The sequence below is a fragment of the Suillus discolor genome (assembly GCF_016758755.1).
Source record: "Suillus discolor strain FC423 chromosome Unknown F5147scaffold_1, whole genome shotgun sequence".
NCBI classification, from domain to species: domain Eukaryota; kingdom Fungi; phylum Basidiomycota; class Agaricomycetes; order Boletales; family Suillaceae; genus Suillus; species Suillus discolor.
Window position 1 is genome coordinate 1,668,176 of NW_024541248.1, and position 16,435 is coordinate 1,684,610.

A 16,435-nucleotide genomic window follows, 5' to 3' on the forward strand; every position below is an offset into this window, starting at 1 on the left:
CTGCATTCTCTCGCGCCTGCTCTTCAAGACCACTCATGGAGACAAAGCGTATATTTGATTACAAGCCAACGCCTGAGCAATTGGCTCTTGCGGAGGAACGACGTAGACAGCGCGAAGCAAAGAAATTGCAGCAACAGAATGCCCAGAATCAAGCTCATCTCCCTCCAATGTTTCTTCCAAGGCCGTGGAAATCTTTACCAAGCACTCAGACTGCACCTCGGTCCACTATCAAGGTCATGTCCTGGAATGTTTGTGGATTTTCATCTTGTATTTCGAAACCATGATGCATCAATACTTTAGCTTCTTGCTCAATGTCTGATTCGTGCGTGGTTTGGTTCACGCCCAGTGTGTGCTCAGGCTCAGTGATGGTCGAGGATAGGCTCGAACCTATTTCCAACAAGTTTAAAAGCCCTTAAAACCTCTCACAGGGAGCCTATGATACATGCAGAGATTCTGTCCCATTCTGCGGATATAATGTGCTTGCAGGTTAGTTGTCAAACCATCTCAGACGTTCAAAATTCCATGTCGAGTACGGCCACCCACAGGAAGTGGATCGCCTAGAAAAGCTTTCTTCTACTCTAGAACAAGCAGGGTATTCCTTTGCTTATGCTGCAGGCCCTGGAAAGCAGCATGGCTGCCTTATTGCTTACAAGCAGAACAAATACAGCCGAGTGGACGAACTTATAATTGAGTACGACAAGCAAGAAGTCCCTGAGAATTCTTCCCATCCTGCTACACGTATTGGATCGAGTCGCGTTACGAAAAATATCGGTTTCATGGTCGCATTAGCTGAAGTCGGCGCCGATCACCAAGGTGTCATCATTGCAACCACCCATCTGTTTTGGCATCCTGCGTTAGTGCAATTTATATGTTTCAACTAAACTCACATTAATATTGGTCTATTGTTTCAGATTCACGTACGAAAGGGCAAGGTATTTCAGTTCATTCGCCAGTCGAACATATCGCTGAGCTGGCTCACAGGCAGGCCGGCATTCTCATTCGAGAAGTCCTTAATTTCCGACAGTCTATGAAACTTGACCATTGGCCCTGCATCATCGCCGGCGGTAAACACGGTAAATTCGAAGTGAATTATTGTGTATTGACTTCCTCGTGATTACAGACTTCAACTTTACTCCCGATGACCCGGCATACTCCTTGCTCGTCGGCGATCCGCTTACTGAGGCCCAGTCTCAGCGTTTGCATATGTCTCGTGTTATTCATATAACCATCGATCCCACTATAGTGCCAACTGCGAAAAAGGCGGACGATGAAGAGGGAGATGGTTCAGAGGCTGATCCAGACAGGGTCATTAATAACTCCAGAGTAGCCACTTCATCAGACGGACTGCTGTCCGACCTTGAATTGACATCACTCTTCATCAATGGTGCCAAGCTTCGGAGCGCATATGATGAAGGTCAAAGGACTCAGAGAGACAACGGCATCCCAAGTGATTTGTACACATTTGGCGATCGAGTCTCTTTGCCCCCGACCAGACTCGGAGCTCATGAACCAATGTGGACTAGTTACACAAACTACTGGAAGACGACGCTAGGTTTCTTCGTCTCTCCCGTCCCCCTTCGCTTGCTGAATTTGATGTTGTTAGACTACATTTTCTTCGTGGACACACCCAAACACAGCATCAATGTCGCAGGCTACCTCAACCCACATCGTACCACTGACATGGAAGCAGGTCTTCCTCAGATTGGCGTTTGCGGAAGTGATCATGTCTCTCTTTGTGCAGAACTCCTTTTATCATGATAGATTACAACGTCGAGGAGGTATGTGGCATAACCTGTCTAGGGTATTTCAAATGGAATGGAGCCCAACCAGCATTGGTAAATGGGATGAAGAAGTAAAAGAAAACCTGATGTGATGAACGGAGGGATGAAGAAAACACGGAAATAGGCACACGGACCCTGGTCCAGTGGAACGACTTATGATATCTCAAATTATTTCGACCTGTCCGACCCTGCAAGTAATTTATCAAACAGTTCTTGAGCAGCCTGCTCATTCCGAAGTTGGATCATATAGATGATGCCTGTCCGTGCACCTTTGGCATCGCTGAGTTCAATGGCAACACCAGTCTTGCCCACTCGTTCCACGCCATCCGTAAGCACTATCGTCGAGATAAGGATGTTCTTCTTGTCTTTTGAGCCCGCTTCGACAACGAGTTGCTTGACATTAGTTGGCTGCTGATGATAGAGAGTCAGTCGCGCAGAACCCAATGACTTCCATTGCGCGTGCTGTTGCTGGTGGAAGACCCTGCACTTCATTTCCGTTATCGTGGGCTTGGCCGGACCCAGAGGCTTTCGCTCTTCAATCGGTGAAGTTGGAGGACTATTGTCGTGGAATATTGATTCGGTGAATGAGTTTGCTCTAGAACTGATCTGCTGCGATGGTAGGATGGGTCTTATCGAAGCATTATTGCCGCTGCCCGCAGAACTAATAGAATCTGTACGTTGACCATAAGGTCGTGATGGTATCGGCAGCCCTCCAGGTAAGGAAGGAAGTGGTGGTGCTTGACCCGGACCTGGGGTATAGTCATACTGAGAGCGGAGAGACCGCGATGATGCCGACTTATGGAGTCTCCCGGAGGACGCCTGCGGCTCAGACGGTGGTCGAGGGGGAGGAAGTCCATGAGGAGGACCTCCAGGACCTCCAGGACCCGTAGACCGAGAAGGAAATGGCTGAGTGTGATGGGGGTGTTGAGAAAAGTTCATAGATTGAGCTTGGGGGGGTGCGCTTTGTGGAGGGCGAAGATGTTGATGAATTGACGGGTATTGGTGATTGAGAGACGGTTGATGATTGAGAGGCGGTTGATGGTGAAGAGACTGCATCGAGGTGTGACGTGACGAATTGACTGACGATTGATGATTTAAGGGTTGTTGTTGTGGGTATCCTTGAGCAGTAGGAGGAGAGTGCACTCTATGAGGTGCGCCTCCTATGCTGGGGTCCTGATCGGGGAAGGGATGCGAAGAGCTGGTCGTGCTTGCACTCCGAGCTGGCGGCATGACCTGACCCAGACCGAAGGAGGAAGGTGGCGAATGTGTGGAAGCTCCTTGACCAGCAGATGGCTTGCGCATAGGGTGAGGGACACCAGAAGGAGCATCCTGCAATGACGGCGTCCTCTGTTCACCTTGGAAATTTTGCATCTGGGGTATAGCAACAGCTTCGCTAGGACTAATGTTCCCATTCCCCCCCACGACTTGCCTTGGAGCAAATTGTCCTAAGCTTGTTTTGCGAGGGGCAAAATTCTGTTGTGATGTGATGCGAGGCCTGGAGAAGTTAGGGGCAGAGGAGAGCTCAGGAAGCTCAGGTCTTCCATTCAACACACTAGAACTGGCAACCTGCTCTCGTGGAACACGCTGTTGAGTGTCATTAGCCTGCTCACGCGAAGGAAATCCCTCATTTGCAAGAGGAAGATCGGCAACTGGTGATACAGGGGGGCCTTTAGGCAAGGGGGGAACTGGTTCTGAAGCAATTCCAGACACTTCTCAAGATGTCAGTAGGGGATGTTGCAATCAGAGGTACATGCACATACTGGTCCTTGCAAAATCGATACACTCTTTGAATTCCTTGATGATCTCGTCACGGGATTGCATTGAAATGGCCTCAAGGATCAGCGTCTCTTTCCGCATGATGGAAATCTGAAGTACGTTATCTGCCAATATTTTAAGATCTTATTCGGTGTGATGATCAGGTTACGCACCTTGATCAGGTACCTCGGTCACCTTCAGGACTTTTCCAGAAAGTGGAGGGTAGCAAAGCCGCATATCAGGGCCGTCGACACCCGCTACAATCCTGTCATCCAAGGACATCTCCTCACATATCAAGAATAGATCTGATAGAATAAAGACAAAGCCGTGCTGGTGAACAACATTCACGCCTGTCGAACGAGGAGTAAAATGGACGACAACATTGGCCGACAATTTAAGTTCTCTAGCATAAGGCAACGTTGGCGGAGACATTTGCAGACGAACGAGCTGAAGTATCCGACGTAAAACAATCAGCGATCACCACGACACGCCATGGGAATGCACGAACCTTGGGCTCCATGGTAAATATGTCGAGTGTCATATCTGTCGCCAATCGTTTTTCCAGGTTAGCGATGGATGTAGGCATGGCTGCTGCGGAGTTACGACTGATGGATGTCATCCCCGTCTCCCGGGAAAATCGTTCTCTAATTGCATGTCAACATCATGGACGGCATAACATCATTGTCTATGCTCACCCGCTTGACGAGCCGCTTCCACGAACAGATGTAGTTGCGCTGGCATTTCCTCTCCCAAATTGACCTGAAAGTAGCTGGTCGTGCATTGCATCAAATTCTGTCACTGGGGACATCGCTGGAGAAGCGATAGGCTCAGCCTTCTCGTCAGAGGTGACATGCGGCAGTGCGGAGGAGGCGGGAGGACTGTGGCCAACCTTGACCTGACATCTTCCGTCCAAAGTCTCCAATAGATCGTCTAACTTTTCAAGAGCACCTGTCAATAGTCGATGGTCGCTCCTGCCCGGTACGGTGCTCCTCAGCAGTCTGTTGTATAATTTCCTGTAATATAAAAGACGACCCTTAGGCAACAGAAATAGGGCATCCAAGGTCCATAACAAAGGGTCTGCTAGCTGAGAGGACTGAATTGCAGCTATTGAGGGAGGGCTAGCCGCAGAGAACGCCTCGAGAACGCCTGGAAGCTTCATATTTGACTTGACAGGCTCCCATTGATCAAAACCAGTAGAGAATTTCTGACAGTACGTCGTGTAAGGTCGGTCAAGGTCATCAATCTTTGGAGCACATTCAGAATGCAGGAAAGTCTGCCTAGTGCTAAACTCTCACCCATCGCATCAAGAGGTCACCCAGAGCTTTGGGTGAGGACGGATTGGCACCGATTTCTTTCAGTTTCTATGCACGTGTTAGCCACATTGTACACGTGAAAATGCATTACCTACCGCGAGGAGTGTGCGATTTGTCTTATAGACACTCTCAATGCTGCGAAACATGACATCGAGCTCTGGTGGTGGCAAATTGGATCGTGACCATGCTGCGGCTACCCTCTACAAAAACAATGAATTTGACAAGTCTGTAATGAATTCAGGAACGCACTCGTATTATGCCAGTCAAGTACTCCACATAAATCTTTTCGCTCTCGATAAGATCGGTCAAGGGACTAGATTTCTTCGTCTTTTCTATTTGGGAGGTAGGGGATGTAGGAGACATTGGTGAGACAGTTGGTCCGACTGCTATTGCGGGAGATTTGGGCGAGTCAAATCCTGGTGGCCGGTGTGAATATGTGCCTAGAACGAAATCAGGGCGAAAAAGATGCGTTACCTAGAGATGCCAGGCTTGGTATTGGAGGTAGTTGAGGACCGTTGTCATCAAGGTGAGTATCTAGTACAAGGCCGATATTCTTGGGAGGTGGCGGTGGTGATACATGTGAATCTGGTGGTAGAGGAGGTAACTTTAGATCACGACCTAAAGGCCTGTATTCGACACCAATGGAACCGGACATTGTTGATAGAGCGAGAGATTCTAAGTGGCTGGGATTAGAACATCAGTCCTGTAGGCAAGCTTAAACTTGGCGGATCTGTGATTCAATAAAAGAGGTGACCGACAGTCGCGAGGATAACGTGCATAACGACTATTATTTCAATCAATTTTTGATATGAGAACATTTCCATCAACAACCACCTCAGAGCATACAATTTGTTTTTCAAATATTTTACACAAGCTAACTACAGAGAAGTCACGTGATCATCGCTTCGGGTAGAATCACAATCAAAGGACCCACACCCGCATCCGGTTTTTCCAGCTTCGTGCTCCGTAAGACCTTACTCGACTCGTCTATTCCACGTCAGATAACGTTGTGGAAGCCAATCGGGTTCCTTCCACTCTTTATCAGAAATCTCAGCTAGAATCATTTGCGCGATAACTTCGGCACTAGAAACCCGGGCCATGTCATGTATGAATTGAGCCCGAGACAGTTCAGCCACACAATGTAAGACTCACCATCCGAATGCGCGCGGCATTCCATGACCAGTATATCCTGCAGCGATGTACTGTTTCTTGTACAGGTCTCTATTTGGATTGGCTGCGAGTAAGTCTGCTACGGCACCAACCTGGTGAGGGGTACATCAACAACAGTAGTTGCAAGAGTTACTTGGACGTACAAATGGATCCCCCATCTTCGTGTAGCCCGTGATGCCAGTCTAAACCTTCGTCAGGGATATCCTCACCCACGTAGAAAGAGCACCTACCCATTCCATCTCAGGCTCCGAATGAGGGTCATATTTACCTTCAAATACAGATGGCAAGAACTCGCGGAGCGCTTTCCCAACGAGAGGGTGCGTTTCAGAGTCGTCGTCCACATATAGCTCACGACTGGGTGCCGCAGCTTCCTGGCCACCACCGATGATGATCAACGGTTTTTCGGTGTCGCGTGTTACGGGTCGGGGGAACCAGTATGCAAACCCCTAAAAGAGAGATTGGTCACGAAAAGACGTGCTAGGACAGAGTGGCTTACTTTGTTTCCACTCCAGCTCGATATCTTAATTTGATCAGTACCGACAGAAGCACGGGTGGTCATTACTTGTCCTCGAGCGGGTATAATCCCATCTGGACTCGCGAGGAAGGGAAGGAGGTGAGGGGCATATCCATTCGTAGCATGAACGATACGGGAGCACGATATGCTACCCCGGTTCGTCACGACTGTATAAGTGGAAGTCGTTTCATGCGTGACTGCAGTCACCGGCGTCCGAGTGTGCAAGCTGAGGGAGGCGTATTGCCTAGCGTGTGCTTGAGCGTGCTGGTACAACTTTGTGACGAGTTTTAGCGGCCAGACATTATACCCTGGCCTGCGGAATCCTGGGTAAGGGGCGCCATATGCCTGGTATTGAGCAGGTTGAATCAGACTAGGAAGATTATGACTAGCGAGAACAAACACCTTCTCGAGTTCCTCCTTCGAGAACCATTCCACACCATCTAGATTGAGCTGTGCTTGACGTGCCATATCGAAGTCATTGTGCGCGTTTTTTGCTTCCTTCTCCGTGAACAAGAGACTTATGTGTCCACCTTCTACGAGGTCGACGTCACTCGCCCAGCCATTCTCCTCTATGATCTTGACGAGCAGAGAAGTGGTGTGTTGCTCCAGTTCATATGACTTAATTGCCTCGACCGTATCAAATAATGCCTGACGTTGAGCAAACCTGGTGAACGCGGCTGGTGTAAGATGTCCGCCATTCCTTCCTGTAAACGTTCTTTTCTGCACGAGAATCTAAAGAAACACACGGTGCTCCACGCACCGGTCGCTCCTGAGCCTGAAACGTGTCAGTACTGTACAAAAAACTCACAATTAGCAGAGACAGACTGACAGAAATCTCTCGCCTCGAGTATCACGATACTGAGCGGGTGTTTGATAGAAAGCGAAGCATTATTCAAGAGTTCGATGAGATGGTATGCGACGCCAACGCCAGTGAAACCAGCCCCGATGATGCAAACGTCTGCCTCGCTAGGCAGAGGATCTTGGCTGCCTTGGCCAGCGAGTGGATTGGCGTCCGGGGAAGAATCAATCCAGAAGGAGCGGGTTGGATTGCGAGATGGGAGTTTAGCAGGAGTTGAATGTTCTGATGGTGCTGTCTCGAGTACCTTCTGAGAATGTTCTAACTTACCGAGTATCTGAGGGTTAACAGGCGGCATTATCGACTGGACCAACTAAGAAGAAATCGAGAAAGGGTTGCATCCAGCCTCTCATTTCCGTAAACTCAAGTATAAAAGATAAGATAACATGGCCATTAGCCTGGGCCTTGCTGGAACTTCAAATGTGTTGAATCAGTATTACAACCACAAATGGGTACCGGCGACTACGCACCCGCAACCCTGACTCCGCTTTTGGGAGACAATCATTCAGCCATATGTTCTGAGGCAAGCAAAAACTGTGGGGTTCAAGCAATACTCAGGGTATAGTGCCGTACGAACAATAGTCTCGTTAAGTACGTAGATTATCACAGTGTAACTGCTGATTATCCACGCAAGAACTAGGACAATGGGGAAAAAGAATCAAAATAAAGACCAACTCCAGCACTCGCACTAGCAAACGCAATGAATGAAGACGAAGTATACCACTAGATAGATAGATAGACACGATGATCTGACCAGATAGAAAGCCAATACCAAGCAAGGGAATTAAACTTGCTGTCTCAGGCGGCATTACTCAGAGTAAGTTACTCTAGCCTGCCCCATTCTTCGCAGGCGATGCATGTCTTGCCGGTCCATCGGCCTTCACTTGACTTTGGCCTTCGTCACCTTGCTGGCAGGTTTCGTGAAGAGGCCCTTGGCAGCCCCGCTCAGTGGTAGCAGCCTCATGGGCCTCGATCCCGTTTGATACACTCGAGAGCCGGTCGGACTAGTTCATGGTTCAGGGAATGGTCTGGTGCGTGGTTCGGGATAGAGACTGGTCAGCAAGGAAGTCATTATAACGGTCGGCGAGAGCAACCACGACGACCTCTCCATACAGTAGCTCGAGATGACGCACAGACGAGATAGTGACAGAGGGTAACAGATGCTTGATAAAAGAGATATAACGAGCAGACAAAGCCCCGTTGAGTGCAGCATTCAACTCGGGGCATGAACGACGAAAGTGCAACACTGCAGCAACAGAAGGAATTTGGCAGATCCAGGATGGGTACGTTTCTTTGGAACAAAGACTGAAGGGAGTTGGAGGGCTGGCTATATGATTCAGACTATAGACGCGGGCAAATCAGGAAGGGATGTGAAATAATAATCTTCGGGGGAAAAACACGCAGGATCATCACTGACCACAGTAACATACTGTACAAAGCGCTGATATCGACCATCGACGGTAAACGACTTGGTAATTAAACAAGGTTCTTGTTTCCAAATATTTTACACAACTAACTAATTTTAAAGATTTAATCCAATAATAATTACCACCAGTAACTATTAGTATCAACGATGTCATATCCCGAGCAGTGGCTCAAAACCACTTTCTCCTCGCGATCACGCGCCGTCGAACTCTTACACCCAGAGTTAGAGAAAGGCGTCATCACAAAGCATGATTTTGAGCTAGCAACCAGATTCCTGCCTGGGGGGCACAGACACTGGCCTGTTCGTCTGTTGTTCCGGTATCATGTTCATAGTTGACCGCGCATCCTTACGAACAGGCGATATATGGGGTCGGGGCTGCAGGCGCCACCCTCGGTTACGGGTACTCCATGGCGCGTCCCAGGTGGTCTTACGCAAAGCTTGCATGGGGCTCGGGCGCTGCCACCGCCATAGGGTTGGTTTTTGGCGGGGTCAGACAAGTCTTGGCCCACAGACAGTTTACAGAAGCTCTGGAAAACCCCGCAGGCTTTATAGAAGCGTTGAGCAATGTTGACCGCAGACTTGGTGGCGATGGGCAGTTGGGCTTCACGCTGTCACGAATACGAAAGGATGCTGCACGTTTGGACAGCACTGCTACTTCCGGGACTAGTCAAGAGCATGGCCCGGAGATGGTTAGCGAGGAGAATTGGGGGGCATCTTTACCTCATTCCGATGGCGAGTAACCGTATTGGTTCTGCTATATGTCACTCTGACATTTTCGCAGCCCCTTCACCCCAAGCAACTCAACCAAAGAATCGCTGGGAAGAGATACGTGCAGCGAACGCACGTTCTGCTGGTTATGTGTCTTCATGGGACACTATCCGACAACGTCATGAACGGAACAGATTGCCATACCCAACATCATCGCCGAGTAACGACCCACCATCATCTGGAATGGATGATCGAACAGTAGAGCAAGCCAAGTTTGACGCTATGCTGGAGGCCGAAAGAAGGAGAGGACAATCACAGGACTTCCGCGAATTTGTATGATGCTAATGCACCGATGACATTTCTTTCGATACGTAATGAGAACCAGCTACCAATAATTCAATGCATTATAAGTGGATATATATTGCACAGTCCAAGGCAGTCAACAGTATAAGTAATGGTTCGAGATGAAGAGATATAAACTCATATGCGGTGATTCCATCGCACTATTCCGCTCTCGGAAGAGAGCGGCTGCTGTAGCTCGTGGGGGGACCAGCTGGACAGGATGGGAGGTGAATCGTCAGCGGGGCGGCAGTATGAATCTAGTGAGCCCGAATCACGTATGAATATCGGGGAATCATACTCCATCGAGTGTAACGCGGAGGGATTTGGCAGAGGTGCCATCTGGGCATTTTCAGGTAATGTTGGCGTCGCAAACAATGTGGTATGAGAGAATGGATACAGAGGTAGCCCCACCTCCAATGGCTGCTTCTGGCTTGTCAATCGTACTATTTCTCTCATAAGGCCTTGCAATAACTTCTCTTGGCGAGCTGCACCATCGTGAATGAGAAGTCTTTGATAAAAAGAGATATACGTACTACCTATGGGAGATCTCACTCCGTAGTTGATCATTGCTCGTCTGTCATACCAATCAATGGAGGTTCCACGAGCTTTCAAACGAGAGCGTACCGCAAGACGTTGATTTCTCCCCATACCTGGTCTTCTCTTGCCTCATCCCCTACTTCTATGAAGTGTTTGCAGACCTGGACTTGAACGACTGCGGCAAGGTACCAACAGATCTGCGATAGACAATGAATGACTTCTGATTGGGACAACTCAAAAACTCACTACGACGAATGGGTGCAATCGTGATATATCCAAAGAAGTCTCGGATAACTTGAAGTAGGCTGAAAGAATGGCTCTTGCTGCATTGATGCATCGACTCGTGGATATGCGATTTAAGTCGGTTAAGTCAAGATAAGGGTTATGAAGTGTAATCGTAGCCCTAAAAGTTGATATGTGACAATCCACGAGAGGAAGGCAGGGCAAAGCACTTACGCGTACGGTATAATATGGACCATATATAAGTCTGTGTCCACTGAGCCATGATTACCAGGCAGATCGTTAGCGCTCATCATTTTGAACATGGTTGGGAGGTTCGCTAGGAAGTCATTGTAGACAAGTCGATCGAGATCCGCAAAGCCAGGTAATTCGAAAGGGTCTTGAAACTTGCTAGGCGCAGTCGGAACATGCAAGTTTCCTCGGACATTGAAGTCCGTGACACGACCAAACACCATGATGGCCTTGATCAGGAGTAGAAACGAATCGGTGTATTTCGGCAAATGTGTGGTAAAGACGTCTTCCGTACACATGTTTTGAGGATTGCTAGGCATTAATTGCTAAGGATGAGGTCAACCCGGAGCCGTTATAAGCTCTCAAACGAACGATAACTAATGCTTACCTCTGAGTCAAAGTCCTCCCCTCGGAGAGGAAGCTCAGTTCCCATGTCCTTCTCATCAATTGCATGGATCCATCCACCGACCGACACTATACGGTCAAAGATGATTGTCGTCCACCAGGTGCGACGACGTGACTCTAGATCTATGAGGTCCCTCGGGGGAGCAAGATACCCACCCGGTAATCCACTGTTGTGAGTCGAGAATGTTCCTGGATAATTTAACCGCAAGGGTATGGCAACGCGAGTCTGGAATCCTGCAAAAATCCAAATTTCAACCCATCGTCCTTCTTGATAGAAATACCAAGCAAGCAGGATGCACGCCTGAACGACGGGAAAGATATCTTGGCCAGTGGCCATGGTTTTGTCAATATACTGTCGAGTTTTACTTGCGTGGAACTCCGCAAATTCATCACGTCTCGTGCCGTCGGGCAAAATTGCCACATTGCGGGAGGACCACCTGGAAGCTGACGCACACTACCACTGCTGTCAGTGAGATCCAAGATTAAAATTAGTGACAGATTCACTATTGCATGGAGTATGGCCGAGTGTGGAAAGGAAGGATCCCTAGGATCCAGACGTACGGCTGCAAGAAAGGATGGGCGATGAAGGATACGAGGACCACAAGGATCGCACTTGAAAAACACATCTATACTATGGAAACCTTAGTGAACGCGATAGACAGAGCATCAAACCTCACTAGTGCTCCAAAACACTGCGCTCAGGGAGATCGGGATTCCAGCCGGAGTATATTATTTCAAGAATGGTGTCAGTGGAACTCTTGTGCCGAACCTCGTAAAGTTCTGGACTATTGCTGTTGTTACGGGGATCAGAATCGTCCATATGACCTGGAATTATAAGGTCTTTTGGGTAAGGAAGCGACGGTGTTTGAACAGAACTAGTGGCAGGACTTCCGGATTCAAGATTCAAGGAAGAAGAGGCTGATCCAGGGCGGAACTGACCGAGATGGCGTAGTAGTTGCTGAGATGGTCCTGACGGGCCATTGTTTCGTTGCTCTTGAAGTTGAGTCTTCAATTTCGCTGGAAGCGATTCAGCCGACATATAGTTGAGTAGGTTATGCAACGTACAAACTTCTTCTTCCAGAAGCCGAATTTTTTCAAGAGGATTTGTATCTGGCGCCAGAGCGAGACCGTCTACTGGATCATAAACGCACTGCGGTTCTGCAGGGTGCCTGAGATCTGGATGTGAACATCACAAGCCACATGTATTCGTAGAGAACTTACGCGTAGTCGGGCGGTGCAGGCACACTTATGAGGGACTGCCATTGCCTTATGTCCGCCATGTCAGGCTATCTTTGTACCGAACACCGAGAGCTATTGTACGCACTTCACACATGTGCCACAGTGGGGACGGGCAGCATCACATTTCTAGAGGTCTGAGTTCAACCTTTGGCAAGCGAAGGCAGCCGATCATAAACTCACGAGTTTTCTCTTTCGACATGGCCGACAAGCCTTTGAAGGATAGTAGATATTCCACTTTAAGAACGGAAAGATTGGCGTGTGCTTACCTGGTTCCTACGAAGTGCAGGGCGATTTGTTGCGCTAGCGCTAGCGCCTTGGGTCGCCTTCGGCATTAGTTGACGATATTGGTGCTTGATGTATTACTAGTGCTCGAATGGTAGTGATACCCGGGTTTGTGGTTGTGTCAAGGCGCAGCGGGTGGGGAGCGAGTAGTTCTGCTTTTTCGGTGGTTGGGAAATATAAGCAAACTGCTCGCAGGGAGTGAGTATTCAAATGTGCAATAGTCGACGATGAGTTCGCACTTGCATCATGGAGATACCATCATTCAAATATTCATACATGAACTATTTGGGTGAGCGGCCTCGCGGACCTTTAATAATCTCAGGTACAAGGAGGTTCAAGAATGTAACCGGTAAGCAAGAGGCTGAAACGTTCTTTGTAGATTGTACGTCACCAACTTGAACGATGGCAGGTAAACATACATTTTAACTCATAGTAACATTAAGTGGGTTAATGTAACGTTCATGCCTGCAGCTGCAGGTGCTGATAGCTGTTATAAGTGTGTTCCGGATCCTGTGTACAGGCCGTCGACATTGGTGAGTACACGCACACAGCATAGTGCCAGGACTGTCGAAGAAGCGGTGCCTTTCCAAAAGGAACAATTTACCTACTGAAAGTCACCCGCGGGGCTTTCCCCGGCTGTTCCCACAGCTCGGTCCATTCCAGACGGAAGGTTTCAATTATTGACTCGTTTTTCAATTGCTCTCTACTATTAAGTTCAATTATTTCCTTTCAACTCGGAGCGCTCACGGAGGTACTTCATTGGTGGTGTCATACTGAAGGTCGGTAAAAAAAAACCAAAAGGTAACTCGACGTGAGAGAGCGTGAGCACTGAAGGAAAATGATCATATCGTCAAGGTGACATTTGATGAGGAACGTAGTGGACCGTGATGAGCTTGCTGATGGGTTAGATCACTGAAGAAGACATCATGATGGTATCAATGATGCACTGGCAATAGCATTGCGGCAGTCCGAGTCCACCGCAGAAAAGAAACAGTACGAGAGAATGAAAGAACATGCGTGCCACAAGGCAAGCAAAGAAGCGATGGCATTGGGAACCACTGAGTCTTTAATTGGGTAGCCTTGGAAGAATCGGCAACAATACGAATGGCGTCGGGTCTGCTACATGTATGACAGGGGTTACGCGTTTTGGGGCACTCATTTCTTCCTGACAAGCCGTGACTCATGCAATGCTTGAAGCGTACATAACGGCATTCCTAGCGGGTACTAGAGCTCCATCACCCTAGAGCGTTTTTGGCTGAGTGCCACCGTAAGAAGTACAACAATTTTAGGATCTCTCCCACTTCGAAGAACTTCTTAGCGGGCCGGCCATTGGTATAGTGATAAATGATAACTGAAATGATTGTAATTGGCCGTCTTCGCGCGGGATGTGTGCCGAAGGGTGATTAACTTGCTGAAGGGGAATTTATCGCGAGAACAACGGGATGTACGATCTTTTGCTGTATTCAAAAGGCTTACTCACGTTAATATCGAATGGTGAGCAAAATCATGACTGCGCAAGTTCCCGCATGAAGCGAGGTGCACCTACCTCATGTTCAATGGAACTGTCAGCTCGCGTGACTATGTAGATCATAATAGATTCCGATCGGTTTAGGCAGTCTTTCCATTTGAGAAGTTTGTCCAAATCACCCACAGGGGATAAAAAGCACTATAGCACGTATGTAACCAGGAGCGTATGATAGGTCTTTATAATCACTGCAATTGCTCCATATATATGTTGCCAGCAACTTATGATCTGATCTTTAAGTCAGCTGATGCTAACAATACCCCGAGAATATATAATTCGCTTACAAAACTGTGGCAACGATCCGCCTAGAATGTGCTGCGTGTCTGAATTCAGTCAAGTAGATCCCTAGAACATGAACGGATGTGAATAATTAAGTGAGCTCTGCAAATGCAAGAGTCTTAACCTTGCCAGGTGCCGAGGTTCAGACGGCCATCGGTAATTGGGATCGAGATAGTGGCACCGATCAAGGATGTCTTCGTGTGAGATACGCTGAAAGAACAGGATTTACGTTGGTGAAAGAGCACCTTTGCAGAAATTCAACAAAGCCACATACGAGTCACTGTAGGCCACACGTATATGAGTCTGATTATCAGTAAGCACTGGTGAACGTGAAATAATTACTCTGGGCCTTCGTCCGTGTGCTTCCAGTTAAGACTCTCGGGAACGATGTTATCCAGAGCCATGTCCATGTCTGTTGAATTGTTCAGCCAACATAGTCGTCTTCTACTGATTCATGATGTCTCTCCTTTGCGAACGTCTGGAGCACCGAAACATGATGAGCACTAACTCACAGATTTAGTACTTCACTGAGAACCGACCTCGATCATAATTTTCATTGATCGTCAGCGCGGCTGACGTGTGTTGACTGACAGTGTTTGATAATTTCCGAAATACGGGCTACGCTACACTCACATGAAGAGGAAGAGCATCCCAACCTGTGCAAGATGTGATCCGAGCAGTGTTGGAATAGCCGAATCAAGTGAATAGTACTAGTCGTACCTTCACGTCCTTGATACCTGGTGTGATATGGGCATAAACCTCATCCGTGACAAGATGACACCCCTTGGATCTTTGTGAAAGCGAAAAGGTTTTCTGCCAGCCCATCGTATAGAAACAGCAAAAGAAAGGTCAGGATTCACAACTCACTGACTCGGAGATTCTCAGACCTTTGGGAATTTGAAAGTGACAAAGCTTATGTCATCGTCACGGAGGACAGCCGCCAGTACAAGCTTATACTCGCTTGACCCGTTAATTTTCCCGCACAAACATTCCACGATCTGTGTAGTACATGTTCTGTACTCGTTTCTGGATTCCAGGGATTCCCAGAGTCGTGTTCAACACCCTTCACAGCGGTAACCTAGACTCCAGCTTCTCACAAGTTTCTTCAGACATACACGAGAACGACCTTCCGGTTAACGCAGTCCTGGCTTTAGTCCGCCCTGACAGGTTGCCTTACGCCTTTTGTATTTGCAACCCATTGAAGTCCCCCTAAATTACAGGTAGTACTATCATCCTACTGCATCAATAGCAATCATCCATGTCTCTCTTGATGCGTGCGGAGGATAGGTAGCACCGTGGCAGCCAAAGCGGTAGCTGTGCGGAGAGTGGGAGCTGACAGCGCACTTAGGTTATTTCATATGACATGAAGGTGTATGAGCAAACCAGATAGGATCAGCGTTTAATGTGGCCACAAGAGTCTAGCTTCGTCTGGCTCTAGAGTCAATGACACAATGTATGCGGTTGGGCTGGACCGAGCGTTAGCTCGGGAAGGCGTATGAGCAAACCAGACAGAATCAGCATTTAACGTGAGCCCAGCTTCGTCTGGCTCTAGAGTGAATGACACAATGTATGAGGTTGGGCTGGACCGAGCGTTAGCTCGGGAAGGCGTATGAGCAAACCAGATAGAATCAGCATTTAACGTGAGTCCAGCTTCGTCTGGCTCTAGAGTCGATGACACAATCTATGAGGTTGGGCTGGACCGAGCGTTAGCTTGGCGTATGAGTAAATCAGATAGGATCAGCATTTGACGTGGCTACAAGAGAGACATCCGAACTGTGCTACTAGAGTTTGATGGGCTCGGAGGCGAGGGGCAAACGGTGGGAGTACAGTGG

At 48.3% G+C, this 16,435-nt stretch overlaps 7 protein-coding genes across 7 annotated transcripts; 2 read left to right on the top strand and 5 right to left on the bottom strand.

Annotated features, from left to right (window-relative positions):
- Nucleotides 1-35: 35 nt before the first annotated feature.
- Nucleotides 36-1,758, top strand: F5147DRAFT_624812 (Endonuclease/exonuclease/phosphatase; the record flags this gene model as incomplete). Its single annotated transcript, XM_041432660.1, has 8 exons — nt 36-248; nt 301-322; nt 380-486; nt 546-853; nt 912-932; nt 982-1,064; nt 1,121-1,552; nt 1,604-1,758. 8 exons carry the CDS (start codon nt 36-38, stop codon nt 1,756-1,758), a joined length of 1,341 nt encoding a protein of 446 aa, XP_041300380.1.
- A 95-nt stretch (nt 1,759-1,853) lies between these two features.
- Nucleotides 1,854-5,295, bottom strand: F5147DRAFT_15101 (uncharacterized protein). The gene is made up of 8 exons (XM_041428294.1): nt 5,099-5,295; nt 4,945-5,049; nt 4,832-4,897; nt 4,232-4,779; nt 4,045-4,180; nt 3,710-3,983; nt 3,542-3,661; nt 1,854-3,490 (listed from the first exon to the last, which is right to left on the bottom strand). Exons 1-8 carry the CDS (start codon nt 5,210-5,212, stop codon nt 1,950-1,952), a joined length of 2,904 nt encoding a protein of 967 aa, XP_041300381.1. The 5' UTR covers nt 5,213-5,295; the 3' UTR covers nt 1,854-1,949.
- Nucleotides 5,296-5,681: 386 nt separating this feature from the next.
- F5147DRAFT_832155 (FAD dependent oxidoreductase) lies at nt 5,682-7,804 on the bottom strand. The gene is made up of 8 exons (XM_041443797.1): nt 7,363-7,804; nt 7,294-7,308; nt 6,936-7,237; nt 6,516-6,878; nt 6,250-6,465; nt 6,163-6,201; nt 6,002-6,111; nt 5,682-5,932 (listed from the first exon to the last, which is right to left on the bottom strand). Exons 1-8 carry the CDS (start codon nt 7,685-7,687, stop codon nt 5,824-5,826), a joined length of 1,479 nt encoding a protein of 492 aa, XP_041300382.1. The 5' UTR covers nt 7,688-7,804; the 3' UTR covers nt 5,682-5,823.
- Nucleotides 7,805-7,882: 78 nt separating this feature from the next.
- On the bottom strand, nt 7,883-8,234 carry F5147DRAFT_15136 (uncharacterized protein). Its single transcript, XM_041428295.1, has one exon. The coding sequence runs from the start codon at nt 8,196-8,198 to the stop codon at nt 7,977-7,979; it is 222 nt and encodes a 73-aa protein (XP_041300383.1). The 5' UTR covers nt 8,199-8,234; the 3' UTR covers nt 7,883-7,976.
- Nucleotides 8,235-8,792: 558 nt separating this feature from the next.
- On the top strand, nt 8,793-9,945 carry F5147DRAFT_663989 (uncharacterized protein). The gene is made up of 4 exons (XM_041434954.1): nt 8,793-8,861; nt 8,918-9,115; nt 9,172-9,547; nt 9,597-9,945. The coding sequence occupies exons 2-4, from the start codon at nt 8,963-8,965 to the stop codon at nt 9,860-9,862; spliced, it is 795 nt and encodes a 264-aa protein (XP_041300384.1). The 5' UTR covers nt 8,793-8,861; nt 8,918-8,962; the 3' UTR covers nt 9,863-9,945.
- On the bottom strand, nt 9,946-13,038 carry F5147DRAFT_624823 (uncharacterized protein). Its single transcript, XM_041432661.1, has 13 exons — nt 12,784-13,038; nt 12,698-12,727; nt 12,603-12,643; nt 12,500-12,544; nt 12,344-12,447; nt 11,956-12,295; nt 11,783-11,909; nt 11,262-11,732; nt 10,859-11,199; nt 10,649-10,805; nt 10,490-10,599; nt 10,399-10,439; nt 9,946-10,350 (listed from the first exon to the last, which is right to left on the bottom strand). Exons 1-13 carry the CDS (start codon nt 12,847-12,849, stop codon nt 10,004-10,006), a joined length of 2,220 nt encoding a protein of 739 aa, XP_041300385.1. The 5' UTR covers nt 12,850-13,038; the 3' UTR covers nt 9,946-10,003.
- Nucleotides 13,039-14,392: 1,354 nt separating this feature from the next.
- On the bottom strand, nt 14,393-15,473 carry F5147DRAFT_663997 (uncharacterized protein). The gene is made up of 9 exons (XM_041434955.1): nt 15,324-15,473; nt 15,237-15,259; nt 15,143-15,189; nt 15,072-15,081; nt 14,946-15,017; nt 14,878-14,883; nt 14,728-14,813; nt 14,609-14,669; nt 14,393-14,552 (listed from the first exon to the last, which is right to left on the bottom strand). Exons 1-9 carry the CDS (start codon nt 15,426-15,428, stop codon nt 14,546-14,548), a joined length of 417 nt encoding a protein of 138 aa, XP_041300386.1. The 5' UTR covers nt 15,429-15,473; the 3' UTR covers nt 14,393-14,545.
- Nucleotides 15,474-16,435: the final 962 nt, after the last annotated feature.